The 21,208-nt window shown below is 45.4% G+C and overlaps 1 protein-coding gene across 1 annotated transcript; it reads right to left on the bottom strand.

The window, feature by feature from the left end:
- Positions 1-2,551: 2,551 nt before the first annotated feature.
- Positions 2,552-15,167, bottom strand: LOC131281657 (protein slit). The gene is made up of 4 exons (XM_058311004.1): positions 14,866-15,167; positions 4,805-5,831; positions 4,533-4,731; positions 2,552-3,525 (listed from the first exon to the last, which is right to left on the bottom strand). Exons 1-4 carry the CDS (start codon positions 15,165-15,167, stop codon positions 2,552-2,554), a joined length of 2,502 nt encoding a protein of 833 aa, XP_058166987.1.
- Between the last annotated feature and the right edge of the window lie 6,041 nt (positions 15,168-21,208).

The raw sequence follows: 21,208 nt of genomic DNA, 5'->3' as shown, positions 1-21,208 counted from the left end.
TAATTTGTTTTCTTAATTTCATTATCAATTCTGCTCTGGGGTCGGGCTTTTTAAGGCAACCAAAATCGGACGCCGCCACATGTATCGAGCAGGCGTGTTTCTGCAGTTTGGTAGGGATATTATTGGCAGAAAAAACAAATGAAAATTTAAGCCTAAAGTGACGGTAGTTGGGATAACCGCGCCTTCCCAACGGTAGCACTCGGTGCCAAGGGAAACGCTGATTAAGACGGCAACTATCGTAAGCATAGGATGCCGCGTGCACGCTAGGTATCGTTTGTCAAAAAAGGCTAATAATAACGAAACACAAAAAAAACACAAAATGAAGCATAATAAATTGAAAGCAATTTTCGAAAGAACACATAAAAAAACGTTGTCTTGATTTTTCCTTAATCCGAATGCGATATTCAACAACTCACAATATGAAAGTGCCTAGTAATACAAGTGTGTAAGTGTGTCCCAACTTTTTGCCCGCCATCGCCGATTAGCGGTGACACGATCCTGTTGATAACTGCTCGAAACATTCGTACCGCTCGAATAAGATCAGTGCAAAGGATTTGTGTTCCAGGATCTATTTGCTCAGCTAGTGTACCAATGTTTTCAATTGACACACTGGTAAGTTGATTTTGTTTTTAGATTTATTTGCAATTCAATTTACTCTAATCGAAGAAGCAATACATATTGGAAAACCGCAGCCTTACAGTATTTTTTTTGTTTGGACGCTGATCGGTGGCACAAGCAACGAGTTTGATCCGTGTTATAATCTTGAATAATTCATCATTGTTTTGTTTTATCGTTGAATGTATGACATTAACATTACACTACACTACACTATTCAAACCATCTACTAAAGGCTTTCTGGCGTAACTTCCTTTTCTTTGCTACGCGAAAAAAAGATTCTAATGCTCAAACATACTGACTATTACTGTATTTCCTTGCTCCACCATTCGCCGCATATTTTGTTCGCCAAATTCCTATGCATTCTGATGGCGTGTGTTTGTAGTTCAGTTAGTTACGTTGGTTTGCATCATCTACAGCCTTTCCGCTTGCCTTAGATCCGGTTCAACCAAAACATACAATCACTTGGGTTGCTTTTGCTCCATATTTTTGTTGTTGTCCGTTTGTATTTTCAATCTTTCTGCTTACATTAAAGCTACTTCTAGTGTTGCTATTATCTGCACTACGTTTATCATTTATAAAACATGTTTATCTTCACCTATCATAGTCGCTAGAAGTCTACCAGAAGTATTATTAACATTACAAATGTTTAATATGTTCATTTGAAACTGGGGCTCTCAATGTCCGTTTTCCGATCCGAATTTGCGTGCATCTTACAAATCATTCTCTTCCAATCACATTGTTAATCGCATCATTCAATGTTTGTGCTCGCATTTTTTATTTAGCAGGAAAAAAAGCCGTAGTTAATGCCCTACTGTATGATCCAGGTGCTGCGCAGGTGATGTGGGAAGCTAATCCCTAATGATTCATTACTTCTGTTACTTGTTTGTTCGTTCGTTTCTTTTACTTCATGCTTTTTCTTGGGTTTTTAGGGTATTGTTTGGTTCGACTTATTGACTTTAATCATTTCGCTTGAGTGTTACATTTGCGATAGACTTTCGCATTCATTATTTCCCCGATCTCTAGCAAACGACAGGAAAAGGAGGACGCAGTTTATCTACGCACTAAAAAGTATGGCCTCGCGTCTTACATGGCAAGCACAAAGCAGTTGGAGAAAAGACGATCAAGCATGGCACTATCAGGGGAAGGGGGGAAGAAACCCGATCCGCCATGTATCCTAAATTTGGTATGCATACACGTGTGATAAGAAGAGACGATACTCAACCGTTACTCCTACAGTGACTGATTGGAGAAAGCATCTACTAAGCTAGGTGAATGCAACACAATCTGATAAAAACGCACCTTTGTGCTTCCTAGTGTTTTCCCTTTCCTGTACCTTCTCTAGTCAGATTCATCAAACACACACACGCACACGCTCACTCACTCACACACACACACACAGACACTCACAAGCACACACACGCTTACACAACCATACGTATTATTCTTCTTTCACACACATACGCACTGGTACACAAATGTACTAAAAAGCCAACAAAAGATGAACCCGGTTTTGTCGTTCGTAGTGTGAAATTCGGTCCTTTTTCGATAGGCAAGCCTTCCTGGATGAATGTTTCGACCAGCCCAAGAATTAGGGGATACATGGGTAGTGGCCAATGGTCCATTCCTTTCGTGACCCGTTTTGATCTCAACCTCTCCTTGTTCGACAAACACACACTTCTTGTTCAGAAAAAAAAAAACAGGATGAGGAGGACGGTAAACCACCAGAAACCACCATTCAGTCATGTGTTGTATCGTTTAATAAAAAAAAAATTCACCGTCCTCCCTTCCCCGTGGTATCCTCCCTTTTTGCTTCCCCCATCATGGCATATAAATAAACAATAAATTGCTGGAGCCCCCTTTAAACATCGGAAGCTTCTCCACTCCTCGTCAGCTGACGACATCTTCGGTTCCTTCACACCCTCCGAGCGGGTGTTCATTGCAACTCGTCCAGATCAATACTCTGGTCCTGCTGCGTTTCCGGTGGTTCCTCTTCGGGCTCCGTCGAAAGACCCTGCGCTTTGTCGAGCGGAAGTGGCAGAACCTCCGGTGGCAGCACCAGCATCGAGCCGCCGGTTGCAACGACACCACCGCCACCATAGCTGCTGTCGTGGATGAGGTTCTTGAACTCCAGTATCGTCTGCATGGTGGTGGTGCTGGTGGCACCGTCGACTCCGAGGTTCGACCGGGCCACGTCGTTGTTATCGTCCGACGCGTGACCTAGCAGCAGCGTCGGATGGTGCGTTGGTGGACTGGCTGGATCGCGTGGGTCCGGCTCCGGAGCCGCATCGTACTTCAGCTCGTCGTAGGGCTGCTGCTGCGGAATGGTGAGTACACTGACACCCATCTGCTGCTCATCGTCCGTATCGTTGAGCGTGTCGTCAGCGACCGGTTCGCTCGTCTGCGGGATGCTGTTCGGGAGGACGGGGCCACTTGCTTCTACCCCACCGGGTGGAAGAGGGGCCGCCGGCAGTGGCACGTGAGTTGTTTGCTCGAATAGGATCGGAATGGGAGCGATGGTTGCCAGTGCCAGTGGGAGTGCCGGAAGGATTGGAGCGATCGGGATGGTCGATGGGGCGGAAGCGGCCGGAAGCAGGACCGCTGGAGAGGGCGGGGATGAAGGTGATGGTGGTGCTACGGCTGAGGCGACCGGAGGCTGCATAACGAGCGTCGATGGTACGAGAATCTGCACGATCGAGGGCGGCTGGATCATGACGTTGGAGGGCACGAGCGGAGCGGGCGGTTTGAGTAGCGGCTGGAGCATCGCAATCGGTGGCTGGAGGAAGATTTGTGTCTCCACTGGCATCTGCTGGGGCACGATACAGTGTGCCACGCCGTTTAGACGCGTATGGTAGAACTCCATCTGGTTTATCAGCTCCGGGAGTGATTCATTGCACAGGACAGGGTTTTCTACAACGAAGAGAAGGGTGTATAAAAATATCGTCAGTAGGGTATATTGTTTAAAAAATAGTTAAATTAAGTGCAACATATCGCTAAAGCATCTTTATACGAATGTCAAACGTTTTAGTTCCAACAGGAAAGAACTAGCATTTGTGTATTATTCTCGTAAAAAATAATTGTTTGGAGTGTACATCTTACTCTAAAAAAATCTACGGATTTATATGATTTGTACGTTTGAAGTTCACCTGAAGATAATTTTTATATATGCTGTTGTCATACTTTAGAAAATTGCATGTTTGAACGAAATGTTAACCGTTAACCGCTTACCGCTTGATGAAAGTTGCTATCATTTAAAAATGGGCTTTCGATTAGTGTTGTACCTTACGAATCTTTAGGTGAGATTCATATAAATCTTGCACCTAAGATTCATTGTAGTTTTTTCAACATTGATGCATTTTTCACAACCTTAATGAATCTTCGCGAATCTTACATGAATTGTTTCGGTTTGTTTAATTATAAATTCAATATTTGTATAGTAAGGCCTTCCATGAGTTAGAAATAATAAATAAACTTTTCAATTTCAATCGTATTTTTTTTTTTTTTTTTTATGTGGCACGACATCCCCTAGTGGGACAAGGCCTCTCTCCGAAGAGAGTTTTTGTGTGACCGAAAGACGGTATATTATAGATCGGTGGTCAGCCGTTCGTAATACCGGGGGGTGCCAGACTCGAGATTCGATCCCACACCTGTGGTGTGGTGTTTCCTCGCGCTACCGCTGCGCCATGGGCACCCCCAATCGTATACAAGTTATGTTATTGTAATGATGATTTAATTGTTATTTAAGAAGGTTGAAATATTTCCAAAAAAACCTTGAAAAATCGTTGCTGAGGATAGCAACAAACCTCGCACAGAATTGGTAACTTAAGAACAGTTTTTTATAGCTATTTGTCTTTTGCTTCCTACATCAAGATTGAATTAGTTTTCAGATAGGTATAAAAAGAAAAAGAGAGTCTTACCATCGAGGAAGATCTCTAGTCGGTTCGGAACGCCATGATTACTGCAGCGCGTGTTCGACACCAGATCGATCGACAGCTCACGGATCATGTTCTTGGAAAGATCGGCCACGCAGAGAACCGGCAGCCCGTGGAAGTCCTTATGCATGGTCGTCAGTTGGTTGTAGGAAGCGTTCAGTGACTCTAACGATGGCAGGAACGTCTGTGAATTTACACAAAAAAAACATGTTTAGCATAAAAACCAGCATCAATCAACTGCTTCAGATTGCATTTACCTTGGAGAGTTCCTCCAGCGTTTTGAGCTGATTAAAGGATAGATCCAACCGCTCCAGCTCTTCCATGCCGATCAGATCGTTCGGTGTGATCGTCTGCAGCTGGTTGTGGGCCACGTTCAGCACGCGCAAGTTGTTCAACCCCATCAGCGCACCGTCGAGGGACTGCAGCCTGTTGTCATTCAGCCGCAGTTCGCTGATGATCAGGCCCGAATCGATCAGGTTCTCCATGCGACCGGTCAGCACCTCGATGCGATTGTGCGAGAGGTCAAACATGCGCAGCTTACGCAGTCCGGCGACCTCCTGCAGCGAAAATTCCTTAAGCCGATTGCCGCTAAAGTTCGCATTGATCAGTCCCTTGCAGCTCAGCAGCGAACCGTTCAGATGCGTCAGCCAGTTGCCGGCCAGGTTGATCTCCTCCAGGCGTTCCGCCTCAAGGAACTCTTCGCGACGCAACTCTTCGATCTGATTGTGTTGGGCGTTCAGCTTGGTAAGGTGCGTGGCACGTCCTAACAGACCATCGAGCGATCGCAGTCGGTTTCCGATCACGTTCAGGAAGTCCAGGTTCTTCAGATAGCGCACCTCAGACGGCAGATGCTCGAGCTGGTTATCCTCTACATTGATCATGATGAGGTTGGAGTTACCGTTCGGACCGCGCGGTAGCTCACCTTCGAGCGTTGTTATGTTGTTATTGCTTATGAGCAGCATCTTCAGCTCGTCCAAATGGCGGATGCTACCGTTCAACGAGCGCAGCTGGTTCATGCCGATCTGCAGATTCTGGATCGTCTTCGGCAGTGCATCCGAGTCGATACGCTGCAGATTATTCGTGGCCATGAACAGATGCCGCAAGTTCTGCAGATGCCGGAACGTATCGTTGGCGATGTACTTTATGCGACTGTTCGAAAGATCCAGCGTGCCCAGATTCGGCATGTGCTCGAACATGTCCGGCGGTATCTCCTCGAGCAGATTGTCCGCCGCGCTGAACAGGTCCAGTCGAGGCAGATTCTTGAACGTTGAAACCGGAAGCTGACTGCAATGTAAAAAGGGCAGGTAAGCGTTTTTAATCTGACAACATTGATAATCTGGTCTAAAGTATTGTTCAACTAGTAAACAGTATCCAGTATCAACTATTAAGTAATATTTATATTTCTTCTGTGCTACCTAAGAAGTGAACACGTGGTGAAAAACTTCAGCCTTTACACAAAAGGGGAATATTCATGGTAGTACCATCTGCCATCTGTGGCGGGGGCTCTGCCATCAATTGAACTTATGGTATCCAGAATTTTACCTTTCTTGGGAAAAAATACCTGAAACCAAACAATTCCAGTGACCAGACTTTGGCCAAATCCGACGAAATGCTCTATGTCGTGTTCGCGAGTAAGATCCTCAGGAGGATTTTTGGCCCCTTTAGGTAAGAAGGGACAATGGACGAACCGACACAACTGGGGGCTAACAATCCTTACGATACTATGCTGCAGATAATGGGACTCGCCTAGCTCTGGTGGGCTGGTCATGTGAAACGTAGGACAACGGCCTACCCAACCCGTAATGAGTTGACCAAGGATAGGACAAAACAGACCGTTTACTGGTATGCTGGGAAAAGCTCAGTAACAATATTCAAGGCAAAAGATACTGTACATACGACAATGTACAATGCTTCGCAAGAATGTATTTTAAAATTTTGGTTTAAAACATTTTTTCGAACTTTGTTTTGCTTAATAAAGCATTCAGAATGCCAGCCGATAACGAATTTTCTGTAGGAAGACGTTTGTTTTCAACAGATCTCGTAGCATTTACAAGTATGTTGTTGCAACCGTACAAGTATTAACGAGAGAAAAACCAAGATGATGGTGGCCTTGTCAACAATTCCTCAAAGCCTATGACGAAGAAATTCGCGCTAGGGAGCTAACCTGTTACAGCCTGAGAAAACTCTTCCACTCACGATACCTGTTAAGACAGTCGAAGCTGGGACTATACTGGACATAGTTCCAGTGCTCACATACGCCTCCGAAACATAGACTCTGTCTAAAGCTGACCGAACCTTCTTAGCCATGTTCGAGATGAAGATGCTGAGGAGGATGTTTGGCCCCGTTTGTGAGGAGGGACAATGGAGGAGCCGATATAATGACGAGCTCTATAAGGAGACCTCACTGACGTACAACGAATTGAGACTCTCCATGCTACGGTGTGCTGTTCATGTCATGTAGATTGAACCGGATTTCCTACTCCCTAAAGGCTTTCCCGATGGACAGAGGAGGCTTAGTAGGCTTAAATTGAGGTGCTCCCAGAGCAGCTGGGATACGGAATTGGCTCAGTTTGGCGAGCGACCGTGAGGAATTTCGGAGCCTCATAAGTAAGTAAGTTGCAACCACTTCTTTTTTCCTTTGAGGAATGTAAGATAATTTTTGGGGGATCTAGCGTCGAATAACAATGAAATTGCATCGATATTCTTTCGGGTTTGCATTTGTTCCGTACCGTCTCATCAACCTTTTTAAACAGCATTTGGGGCTCTGCTTTGTCGTTCACATTACACAACGAATGATATGGGATATTGCTCAGAACTTATAGCTCCTTGATCCAGATTTTCAAGAAATAAAAAAGATCTCTACTAGCAAAGGAAATGTGTGTCCAAAATGTTACTGGCAGGCTTTAACCTGTTGTAATTTGGCGCTACCGAGCCCCTCCCGCATTTGTATTCTGGATTGCAGAACGTTAGGCGGAACTATTCAAAGCGACATGTTTGGATGCCCTCGTAAGCCGTGTCGAACGAAAACACACAACAGTGGCGTATAACGTGGAGGATCATGAAACATCGAACGAGATTTGCGGAGTGAGATTATTCAATTTTGTCGTTCCATCAGGCGCCGGAAGCGCCTTGCTTGTTGTGCAAATGCAAACGGTGCAACACAAAACAAAAACCTCAACCAAACTGTCACTGGAGGTAGCCAAGATGGAGGCTTCTTAGTCAGCTTCCCACGCGGCGGAGGTTGACCTTCGGGGTGAGCAGAGGATCCCGTACCGGAGAGATGTGCATGAGCCCAAGCAATGCCCTTACCTTGCACACCGGCAACGTTGGTGTTCGTTGGTGGTGAGGGTGCGGTACAGGACAGGAGGAGTACCCCGAGAGTCATGAATGGATGTCGGTGCTGACCTGTCAGGTCAGCATAAATCAAGTCAGCTCCGATGCGTTTGGAAAACTGTTGCCACTAGCATCGCGTCAACGAGCACAGGCGTCATCGTTCGCCGTGGCCGCGTGTCAAACTCGGTGTTAAATGGCTTCATAAGTTCTGATTTAATTAATTAATATAGCGAAGTATGTTTGTCTACCCCGCTGCCACTACAACAACCGTCCCCCGTCCTCCCAGGCCAGCACAATTTGCTAAATGTGCAACAAACTCCCGCATCGGCCGGTTTGCAGCTGCATGCGACGATGGTGCATTCAAGGTGGTGAGGGCCCACACATTCGCATCCACATCCCTTCCGGTACTTCTGCTCCGGAGTGGAACAGTGGTAGTAGTGGTGGCAGTCTTGTCGCTCGGATCAGGCCACCAGGCCACGCAGCGGTGAATGGAGCGCACTGGAGAGCCCGGACCCGAGACCAGAAAGGTGGCCTGAACCAATTAACACGCTCGTAAATCAGTGCAGAAATTATTAAACATTATTGTTATTGCCATCGGCCATCCCGACGAGGCCCGCTCGAATTGATAACGCTCGATTTTTCCAGTTCTTTTTCTGCGAGCAAACCCGTACAGCGACGCCGAGTGGCGCGCACTCGATCAACCGATCAGGGTGGACGTTGTCGCCGATCGGATCGTAAAATTTGACGCCATTCAGAACGGGTGGTGGTTCTGGTTCCCTGCCCTGCCGTCACACTGCTCGCTCGCTCGACGAGATAACCGACAATTTTCCGCCCGCTTCCCGTCCATCCACAGCAGCATGCGTCATCTCGCCCATCCCAACATTGCAGTTCAGCGGAACCTTTTTTTTACGCTGGTGAATCCGCTTCGGGTGTTTGACTGCTTGCGGAATGATGGAATTTTGACGCCCGCTCCGAACCGATCCGAACCGGAGCAGCCAGCCAGAATTTCAAACCACGAGCGTGTAAAGGGCCATGCCGGGGACGCTACGGACAGCTGGCGCCAGTGATTTAACCCCGCGAAACTGAACCCAATTCTCGGTCCAAAGGGGTCAATCGGTTGAACCGACACGGTCGTATTTTAATCAGCCGCAGACTTCGACTCCGAATGGGCGCGCGGGGAGGTCGGCCCGGCTCGACTCGGGAAGGAACCGTCGTCTGCCGGTACTCTGTGTTCGAATGACCTGCTTGGTGAGCCAGCTTCTTTGACGCCTGCCGGTCAGTTGCATGTCGGAGCATGTGACCCGATCGTGGTGCATCAATCACTAACTGTCCGGTGGATTGTTAGAGTCTTCGTTTATTCCTCATGTCTTACTCTCAACGGTCTTGTAAGAATTGCCATGTGTAGCAATATATTTTAGGTAGTTGGGAGCTTGAAGCAAAATAGTGCCTCTATTGTACACATACGGACGTTTATTCGAACAAAAATAACATATTTAATTGATTCATTAGTACCTTTTTGTGTGCAGATACGATTTGTCCATCAATTAGCATCTGAAACTCATAAGTCACATTTCAGCCTGCTTCGATGCGTGACTTTGTTTAGGTTGAGCAGATAAATTTAGCTTGCTGGAATTTTCCCCTAAATATTCCACAAGACTGTGTCACTTACAAAAGTAGAAATGAGTCGCTATGGGCTAGTTCCTACATGAAAAAATCTACAAAAAGATCACGCAATACTGATCTCCTAAAATGAAATGTACTTGTTCTTACCCGGTAATGTTGAGCTTGGCTAAACATTTTGCAAAATGCTGAACACGTGAAATTCATTTCCTATTTAAATGATTATACAATGGGTGAGTGTTTCGAATAACCCTCGATATAATCGATCACACTGATTTTAATTCCCAGATTTTGTTTGTTAAATTATTTGAAAGACCCAACAAATATTTGATTAGCCAATGTTAGATAATATCCAACTGCAATGCAACTAGAAAACAATTAAATTATTTGTTCGAAATAGTTATATGAAACTTATTTTATCTATATATGAGCGGATCTTCTAAAACATGTAATCTTCTAAAACATGTAATGGTGGTGAGCTATATAATTTTTATTTATTCCTTTCGATGTTTGTTTACCTTTAAGTATATTTTTAAATTGGAATCTGCAACTTTTGAAATTTTTGAAAAGACCGATAATGAACTGTTTCTTTTAAAATATTCTAAACTGTTCGTTGTGCATAGCACATAATTTATCAAAAACTCCATGACTATCTCCAAAGATAGCCCGTAAAATATAGTTTACAGCGTACACTCATCTATGTCGAAGTCTGTAGACTTAAATTGCCTTAATCACCCAATTATTTCTTATTGACCTACCGATGAAATACATGGGCTTTCAAAATTTATTTAATATTATGTATGAGGGAATCATAAAACCTACTTGATATGTTCAAAGTTTAAGAAAAACATAAAAAGATAAATGGACAATAAATATTATTATCCACCTCGTTATATACCGAAACGTTCGAAAAACTTTAAAGACAATGTGATGTCAAGTTGATTCTCCGAGCTAGTCGAACAAATATGCAACCGAGGTTCGAGGTATTAAAAACGGAAATTGCGTAGAAAATGACCACTATCTGGAGGGTAGAGTAAAATTTATGTATTCTTTTTTGCGCCATGTTTTTGATTAACAAAAGCCACCTAAAGTGACCAGCCAAACATTTCAAACATTCCTTTCATTTCTAGCAACGTGAAAATGCTCGAGGCAGGAAAATTGCTTCCGTGCACCAAAAGTAGCAGATTGCCCACGAAGATTCAACACGTTCGCCACGAGGCGCGACAAGCCACAGAACGGGGCCGGCATCGTAAACCTCATCGTACTGTCCATCATCCAGCTGATCGTAAGACGCCGAAAGTTGATAAGTCACACCCGAGGGAACGGCAACTGCTAAGGGATCCTGGTCCTTCGTGTTGCTTCGTTTTATCCTTTTCTCTCCCCGAGTCACTAATGGCTCCCCCATGGAAAGTCCAGAGACCGGGAGTCTAGGTCGTGGACTAGGTAAACGCGGACACTTAAATTTGAATGACACGTTTCGTTTCCAGTCTCATCGGCGGGTGCGGGTGGAAACGCACGCCAGAGGGTGGTAGATCCGATCGATCGATAACTGCGGCTTGGTTCAGCCAGGACTCTTTCGGTCCATGCGTCAGCATTACGAAGCACTTGGATAAAACGCATTTCGGGCCGCCGAAGTCAGTGACAGAAACGATCATAGACCGCTACAGTCGCATTTGCCCAGATGGCCGGAGGTGTGGCGTCTAATTAGATGTCTATCTATTTCTATCAAGTAAAACTCGCTCGCCATTGACGTAAGCAATCGTAGGACAGTGGGCGATTTTTAAAACGTTCAAAATGGAAGCCAAATGTATCGTTGCTACCACGAAACGGTTTCAAATGTGTTCCTTTCTCGTTTTAAAAGTGGTCTATACTCGTCTATTATGATGATTTTTTACGCCAAAGTCACACCCGCCTAGAGTGCAAACTTTGCGTGGACATAAATATCAAGCAATTTGTCCAAACAATTTATTGCAAGTCTTTACCAGTACGGATTGGATGCTACCTTCTAGACGGTTGGTTTGCTGATCGATCGAGATCATAATTGCAGCCCTTATCCATCCATCATCTATGCAAACCCGCGGGCCCGGATTAGCTCGATTTAAACAAACAAAAACTGTCTTCCACTTCGAGGCATCATTAGTTGACTCGGATGCTCCGCGAACATCATCGATCGCTATCGCTTCGGCATTTCTGTTTTCCCATCTGGGCCAGCTCCAACGGCAAAATCCTCGTGTTGGTATCTACCCTCTCACACAAAACGGCTCTTTGTCGACGAACGCGAGTCGAGTAGAAATTCCTGGGAAATTCTGGACCTCTCCTTGGGTCTCGATCTCCCGAGTGGGTTGGGCACACGTTGGGTCAAATTAGAGGATATCATACAAGTACCGGCAGCGCCAGCCTCTGCTTCTTGGTCGATCGAAGATTGCAACGCCGCGTCGACATTCCCGTTCCATTTCCCGGCGGTTCAAGCCGTTGAATGAAAGACGATTGTTTCGCCGCTCGTGATTCTTCAATCCCGATTCTCGGCGTCGTCGTGGTAGGGGGCTGACCGTGGTCGGACACTGGGTGCCGGGCGAACCTTCGGACTTATGGCGGTGACTCTGGGGAACTCTGGGGCTTCGATATGATTTGATTGGAGTCGGTCGATAATTGAAATCAATCAATGATAATTCAATTAAACTCTGTCCCGCGCAGTGTCAACTCGGTTAGGAGCTCTCACCTAACTGCGCCAGAACCGATCGTAACCTAGGTTTGTGTGTGTGTATGTCTGTTTTCTTCACATCGTTTGAGCCAAAGGGTGTTTTTTCCATGGGAAAAACGGTGTCTAGGGGTTATTGAAATCTGTGTACATTTTAAAATACGATGAAGCTTAATGCAGGAACTAACAGTGTTTGACAGTTAATTTTTTGAGGATCATATTATCTTCTTTCCAACCAGCTCAAAAGCGGACGCCTGGTTGTCCGTAAAGCAAACTAGCACATGATTTACTGCGGACTAAAAATGTATCTATTCAAAACTTCATCAAGCTATGGGACGAGAATCATTATTCTTTATTTCAGAATTTTAAAAGAAATACGGTTCCAGATAGGTCTCTTGGGCTATGCGTCTGGCGTGTCCCTGCTTTGGTGTGCATAGGTTTCCACAAAAAGTCAAATTTCTGTTAATCACCAACATCCTCCGTCCTCCACATGGGTCGGAGACGAAATCAAGCTGTTGTTTATTTTGCACCCATTCCGGGAAAGTTGATTCTCAAATTTCCCCGGGCAGGTAATGGTACCCGGCGGTTGCGGGTGGCAGGGGATCGCAGGCGTTAAGTCCCATGCCAAGAGTCACCGAGGATATATGGTGGTGCCTGAGCGATACCATTCCTTTTCTAGTGGTTTTATCTGCCTTTGCCTGCACAGCTGAACAAACAAATGTGATTTTCTCCCTTGGTGGCGAAAAGCTGTACAAACTTAGGATAAGGTACACCGCACTCACATTCACACACGCGCACACACGCGACGTTCGAATGATGTGAGTCAACTGGTCCTGATGGGCCACCCGCAAGGATGAACCGAAAGGAGAAGGAAAAATATTGATGTACGGTAAGCCAACCGCTGGTCAACAATAGCTTAAGAAGCTGGCGTTTGTGCTTCGAAACGAGACGTTAAAAATTATGCCCTTATAACTCCTGCCCGAATGCTATTCCGGGGCATTTGCACAGGAAACAAATCCGACGTTCGGTTTTGTCCGGACCGGACGATGCCGGGTCATGCATGGAACGGCACTGATAAGCGCGCAAATTGGTACTTAATTAATTCAGTGTTTGACGTTTATTTACAAACTATAGTTTCGACCCCGCCGGCGTTCCGTATACGGTTCGTAAAAGCTTGGCCTAAGGGTTTGGATGTGATTTGTTGATGTTTTTTTTAGGAGTTTGTTTGAATGTTAGAATTGGGGTATTCCAGTGTTATTTCAGGGATGCGAGTGTTGTGCGAAGTGTTCAGAATTCCACCGCATTTAAAACATTGCTTACAGTGACATAACAGAAGGTTTGATATGCTGGTTTCCGCGTTGGATTAATTTGTTTTAATAATAACAACCGGTGAAAAGATAAGGAAACCATACGGAAATGTTGGAGTAATGCTGACACAAGAAATGTAATGTTCAATTGTTGTGGCGATCGATCGTTGTCGGGGATAAATCTTTAAGTCTTTTGCTAATAACATGGGCGATATAACCATTCTCGTGACAAGCGATTCGGTATGAAACACTTCTGCCACTTTAAACACGCGATTATTCATGGTTAGATTCCCCAGGTTGGAATGCAAAGGTCGCTTTTACAGCAGAATTCTAGTAAGTCCCCTTCCCGCAATACTCAGGACCACACTAATGCGACGCGTAGTACCAGCTTGCAAAAAGCTGGCTGGCTTCCCACGGAGCACATGAACTCCATTGGCTTGGGAGCTTGTACTCGGGAAAAAACGGCTTCCCTCCGGTCGTGTCGTGTTGTTTGTTATTGTTTACTTGCACCGCGATTAATCCACAGCTTCCACGTCGTCGACTAGCAGAAACGTTTATGACGGCGTTCGGCGCGTGTGTAGGTAGCTTCTCCTTTTCCTCCAATGGCATTACCAACACAAACACAAGATAATATACAAGACAACGAAAAATAACAATAATGGCATCGGAGGATCATCAATCGGGCAGCCACGACGCATTGACAACCTTTGCTACCCGCAATGGCGGCGACCGCCAGGACATCGGCTATCACCAAACGGGGGATTGTGCTTTCCTCGCGCTGACGAGTCAGGCCGACGCGGACGGGGGTTGGAGATAAGCTGTGCTAGACCGACCCTATCGTGGGCTAACCTCCACACACACACACTCGATGGCTCGATGGAGGAGCGGGTCTGCAAAATTGTCCCATGGCGGTCATGCGTGAGCGACGGGCGAAGTCGGGTCTCTTATCGATCCATTGGAATCGATGCGATCGAGTGACGTCGTAAGTTTAATTGGGAATTTTCGCAAAACAACTTGGAAGATCCATATACGAGCACATTCTAACATGGAAAATCCGTCATAAATGAGTGATTGAACGTGTGTGACAAATACGGGGAACTTGTGTCTACCCTTGAGTGAGGCATTTTTATACCAGTTCCAGAATTGCCGGAATGTGGGTTGATAATAACATTGCTGCCTCATACTTCCGGACCAGATATCCAGATCATATAAATCGAGATATAGCCAAGGTGCGGCCATTCGTTAGTCTATTAAAGATGTCATGGATATAGAAGAATTCGCATACAAAAAAGTAGCACAATTTAAGCTTGAACGGGATCTGAAGAACTAGAGAAACTACCCAACCCGTTGGATCACGTACCTCAGGTTGTCGTAGTTTATCCGAAGCGATTTGATGTTCATGTTCATCTCCCAGAACGACAGCGTGGCTAGATCGAGCAGCTGCGAGTGCGAAATCGTCAGCCAGATGTTGTGGTCCTCGGTGAAGCGGTCCTGCAGCGCGTTGACGACCTGCCCGAACGACTCCATCTGTTCGCACTTGACGTCGATGTTGTTCGCGAACAGGCGGGGTGAGCAGGTGCAGGGCGAGATCTCGCGCCGGACCGCGCAGTTCAGCGAGGCACTCGCCGTCATGCCGATGATCGTGTACAGTAGCGTGGCCATGATGGCGTCGCTACACGCTACACCCTAAAACAGCACTGACTGTTGTCACTTATAATCCACCGATGGATGCGCTTCCTTCGGAAGGATCGTTCACCTGTATAAGTCACGCTTTTACGGTCAGGAGTCACCGGGACGACCCTGTACGAATCTTTTTTGCTCACTTTTACTTTGTTTTCACTGTTATGTCAAAACCACTAGACTAGCACTGGGGAAAAACAGAATCACAAGAATTATAGCCTAAAACACTCTCAAATGGGACGGGGTATGTAATATCTCAGAAAGGATTTGTACTATAAGTTTCGCTACTGTTATTCCTCCACTCAATGCACTGATTCTACCGATTAAATCGACGCAAACATCTGTTTGCATTCTCAGCTGTTCTCAGGCTGCCGGAAGACGATACGGTGGAGGTCTTTCGCCGAGGAGGAATTCCACAGGAGTCCAGCACAAGGATCGCTTGTCTGTTCGTTCGACCGGGTCGCACGGCGCACGGATCGGGCTCGTTTGCCGTTCGTTCGTTCGATGATGACTCGCTCTGGCTCTGTCAATCAATGCGAGCCCACTAGCTTCATCAACGCGACGGCGGCGGCGGTGGCCCCTGGGCCGGTTCGGTTCGCACAATCTGTCTTTCCCGCGGAACGGCTTTCTTCCTCCGCCGTTTGGTCCGCCGTAGCGTCTCCTTCCATCGGGTCGAGTGTTTACGTTTCGTGCGCTACTTGCGATAATGCGAACGTAACAACGTTGCCGACAATCTAGCGCCACCGCCGCCGCGGAACATGAGGAAGACACCGCTAGCGCAAAGCGCCACGGTAGAACCTGCACCCGCCGGGGTGGGGCGGGTATGTTGTGAACAGTACCCACGACGCAAGGAATATTAAAGGCGTCAGGCAAGGGGCAGTGAGGCAGCAAGGGCAAGGGCAAGGGAAGTTGATGCTGTTTATTATGGGTATTTTACTCTCCTGCTCTTTCGTTAATACTCGTTTTTCGAATGTCGAATTTGCACGTTGAGTGTATTCGACTCCAGCCGTTCCAGCAGCGGTGGCGATTGGGGTGATCGCGATGCAAAGATCCCGTCGAAAACAAACACTCAAATCGACTGCGGCGAGACGGGCTTGTTTAAATTTGGTCAGCAAATTCAACCGAACCGGCCCCGCGACACCTGCCAAATGGCGCCATCCCCCAGGAGATGGTTCAAATTACGTCGATATAACAGAAATCTAACGCGCCTGAGCCCGATGATGCAACGGGAGGAGTGGACACTTTACGGTTTTCACCCAAACCACCACGGTCCAGAACGGAAAGGTTCGGCTACGAACCCAAACTCGAGCCACCGTGTACTCGCCTTACCCGTAAACAGTTCCCGCGTGGGACCAAACTCGAAACTAATGAGCATGAAGAACTGCAGGAGGAAATTCTAGAAACCGATCGACACCGGATCGCTGCGGATCGAAAATTGCTCTCCAAACTCAATATGTCACTGACGGCTGATAAGAATGCGAACGACCGAGACTTATTTTTTGAAATACACTGGCACCCGTCTCTGGGTTTGATTGGCTTGGCCCAGGGGCCCATGGGCACTGCATCTCGTTCGCTCACTCACTCACAGCAGCGCGATCGCTGCGTGTTGGGTGAGATGAGTGAAGAAAAATCCGGCCCCGTTCAGTCTTACCCAAGGCAAAATTCGGTCCGTTTCCGCACAGTTCCAGGTAAACCAGGGCAAACTTTTCACAGAGGCCGAACAAAGAAGAAAATTAACCAAATTCACTCCAGCGAATCTCGAACGAGGCTCCGGGAGCTCGGCAAGCTCCACGATCGACCGACCGATCCGTCTGATAAGACGCTGCGCGTACTAATGATGCCCGGTGAAGCGCAGGCAGGTCGTGGCTCGATCGTTCTCGCACGATCCTCACTCATCACTATCCGCTCACCGTACATTCCCGAAGTGCCTCCAGGGGACCAGAACCACAACCACCGTCCGCGGATCGAATACACACTCGACCCGGTACTCGCAGCCCCGGGAAATGTAACGTACCGTAACGCGGCTACTAATGCGGCACCGCACGACACTTGTACGATGGGTGATGCTGATGATGCTGTCGCTACTGTTGCTGCTGCTTTACCGACCGGACTGATGTGTTCATCCTACCACGGTCTCGCATCGACTGAGCGCGGAGCGTAACGGACAGTTTCCTTTTAATGAAAAGGTGGCAAAACAAACCCGCGCACACCCGCGCAGCCACACAGCCAAACGTCGGTGTCGGTGTATGTCCTGACGGCGACGGGACCAACGGTGTGTGTCACAGTCTGGACCAATCTTTGCGCCGGCAGCATCCACCGGCAGCCGATGCTCTCACGGCGAGCCGTGAGATGACGACGACAACGACGACGGCGGCGCCGATGATGATGGCCCTCGCTGCAAATCCGATCTCTCAAGCTCTCCGGTTTCTCATCCCAACCCTCTCTCCATGTGGTCACGTAAATCATGCCTTCTTGCTCTGGTTGCTTCTCCGTGTTGCTGGAACTATTCGACGTACATCATAGTGATTAGTAGTGGTCCCTTTTGGGATTGATTCCTTGATCCATTTATCCTCAAGCGCTACTTAATAGATGTTTAATTTACGAACGTTTCGGTGTAAATCTTGTATGAAACAGCTATATTTGCTCCACAATAATAAGTGGAACCATTTTTTCTCCATCACAAACTAACACAATGAGCCCACAAATAGGTACATCGTATTGTACAGTGTATCATTAAATTAGTAGAATTGATAGTTTAAAAAAATTGAACGCATTTGTGTTTCACAGGGAGTCAAACATGTTTCTGACGATCATTAAACTAACTCAGCGGTAATATATCAAAATGATACTTTTTGAGAGAACTCCTTATATTGATATTACTCTGTTTGATTTTTGTCAATGGTTGTCTAACGATGTTAAGCTATTGGAAATGGCATGTTTCAAGATGTTGCGCGGTGGTAATTTTGTTTAATTTTTAAGCTCTCAAATATTTCTGAGGTACGCTCTAGTTATCGCATACTGCATTCTAAATGGAATGCAACAGATGTGGAGCAATAAGTTACCTGTTGTAATAATGCATCTTTACATTTCTAAAATCTTTACCAAAAAGCACAATAGTGTTGAACTGCAACATATATTTAAAAAAAATTTTATTTGAATTCGTAATCTTTGGAAAACGATTGATTAAGAAACCTTCTCTATTAATAGAAGAAGTAATATAATGAAAGAAGTAATATAATGTAATAATAATATGAAAGTATAAAACATGATTGACTGTTAAGATAAAACCACACTGATATGAACATATTTTCATCAATCCAGTCAGTTATACGTTTTGCCTCGCAAACCTATTTTGGGAGGAAATACGGACCGCGAGGTTAAACGAGTTTACCATCACTGGCATAGTGTGTTTTTTTTACAATTGTTTAGATTATGTATAAATAACATAATTTTTGTATTATTTTAACCTTCATCTTTTTTCGCTGAAGGTTCCGGAGATTCCGGGTCGATTGAGATTCAAACCCAGCGCTAAAATGCCGAGTTCTAACCAACGTTACAAATATCAAAGCTTTGATGGTTTAATTAGTGGTTGTAAATATCATTTGGCTTTTGATCGAATTTATAAAGCATGGATAAATTTGCAGATTAAAATCTCAATAAAAATGTGTTTTAATGCTATTCTTTTCCAATCAATAACTCATGCAAGTAATAGAATTCTATTCTATTGTAAATTGCTTGCCCGAATACAACAGCATATACGGGTCGAAATGCAAAAAAAAAAACACCTGGACTCAAAATAAAAAGTGTTATAAGCAGCTAACGCGCGAAATTTCTTCAAAACCTGTCTGAATTGCCCTCCTACCGTGGCACCCTGTATGAGAAAAAAAAACCGAAACAACAAGCCGGAACAGTCATATAAATTCATCTTCTTTGGCAAAATACGGCAGCCCAGCGAAGATGGCGGATGGCGCCTGACCCGTGCGGTGCTTTCCTCTGCGGGGGCGAGATTATGTCGCGCTGAAAAATATTATAAAAAGAGAGCACATCATGTTGATCCGCATATTTGGCATAACTCGCATACCATCCCTCGGGCACGCGGACATACGGACTAAAAAGAACACATTCTCAATCGAGCGCCACGAAGCCGTACGGAAGCCGTCAGGGCGACCGTTGGCCCAAAAGCGTACCCCATCAGTGATCCTTTACGAGCGTTAAAGCACATTCTTTTTACACGATTTTGTGCAATTCTTGCTGCAAATCTGCCGCGGTTCGTTGGACGAAAAGTATGTGCGAATGTCTTGCGGGCCGAAAGGTGCCTATGTTTTTGCTTTTCGCTTCGCTTTGCGAGCTCCTTTAAAAATATAAAAAAAAAGGTTAGGCGCCAGAAGCCTAAAAGGAATGGTGGTTTCGTTCGGGCGCCATCACATCGCTATCGGTATGCAAATTAATTACCATGACGGTGGGGCTTATGATGGTTGCGATAAATAAAATTAATTCGATACCATCTCCAAATGGCGGGGTGCGGATGAGTAGGTGTCCTGGCTACTGTTGAGACGATCCCGCAAACGCGCCTTGGGAAAAGAACCCGGTCGTGTGGTTAATCTGGAGGCCTAAGCATGTCGGAGAAAACGGTAAGAAAAATCAGAGTTTACTAACTCTCGCTGTCATCTTCTTCTCTTGCCAGTCTGGGGTCACATAACGGATGCATTCCGCATCGGATGTGCAATTGGTGTCTGGCATTTGGACTATGATCCGCAACCATAAAGTGCCGCCGTGGATTAATCGTGTTTGAGCTTAGAAACGACATTGAACATTGCTAAGCGAATCCTGATTAAGACCTTAAAACAAACAAAATTTGCGTAAAAGGACGAGTAGCAAATTTCAGTCACAAGCGGAATGCGAAACCATTTTTTACCTTTAAGCGTTTGGATTACCGATCTTCATATCAGTGTAATCCCCTTCGATGTTTCTACCAATCGTTTGGTGGTAAGCGATCGATGTCGCTTACCAATATATTCTCATAAAATTTGAAACATCTTTTATTTCATAACACTAAATAAGATTTTCTTGGACTTTTCTTAATTGAAGCTCCTTTTTCAAACGCTTTTCAAAATCGTTTCTTGCGGCACACACGACTTCCATAGCTAATTTCACTCAAATTTGAATGATTGAACTGGGCCAAAGTGTACATATATGTTTCGCTTGTTTGTATTTCATAGTTTATATGGTCACGTAAAATAATATATTGGATTGAGATCTGACTTTTCGATTATGTTTCCTATTTTCTATTATGAATTTGTACTTTTATGAAAGGAATGAATGACCTTTTTCATTTCTTTTGTAAACACATTAGAATATTTAAAAAAAAATAGTAATACGCAAAGGGGTATTAGAATAAATGCTAACCTAAATTTGCAAAAATAAAAATAAAAGAACTTGAATTAAAACGAACCATAAGCTAAGTTGATATAACTACAATTGTCGATGGTAAAATTTCACTGCAATTTATTACTCTTCACACCACCTGGTGAGTGAGTAGTAATCCAAAAATGTGTGAATCATGCACCTTCCCATGTCCAGCGGGACGAGAAAAACAGGGGGAAGCATGTGTTGGAAATAGCATTTTATTTCCGAACAGAATGATAGTAACATAAAAAAACAACAAACATCGTCCCAAAATTATCCCATCGACATGAAGAAAATAAACTCGTAAACCTGTCATAACAAATGTTGTCGGTGGCGCCTATAGGATGTGGCGAGCGTAACTGCGGTCGAATCGAACCGGGCAGGACATGAACAGCCTGCACCCCGGTGGGGCCGGGTGGATCAATCGGCCAGAAGGAATATTTGACATTCTTCGCATTTCGCCGGCTGTGAGGTTCCAAATTTAAACCCACGCGTTGTCCATGGAGATATGAAGGTGTTGAGTTAATTTTAACCATGATTGTACCTTTTTCCGTAGCAAAAGAGGAGGACATGGATATTTTTATCCGTCTGATCGCTTTTTTATGCGCAAATTTAAC

This window comes from Anopheles ziemanni, chromosome 2 (genome assembly GCF_943734765.1).
Source record: "Anopheles ziemanni chromosome 2, idAnoZiCoDA_A2_x.2, whole genome shotgun sequence".
Classification (NCBI taxonomy): domain Eukaryota; kingdom Metazoa; phylum Arthropoda; class Insecta; order Diptera; family Culicidae; genus Anopheles; species Anopheles ziemanni.
The sequence above is the reverse complement of the archived record's forward strand: the minus strand, read 5'-3'. Positions and strand labels throughout refer to the sequence as shown.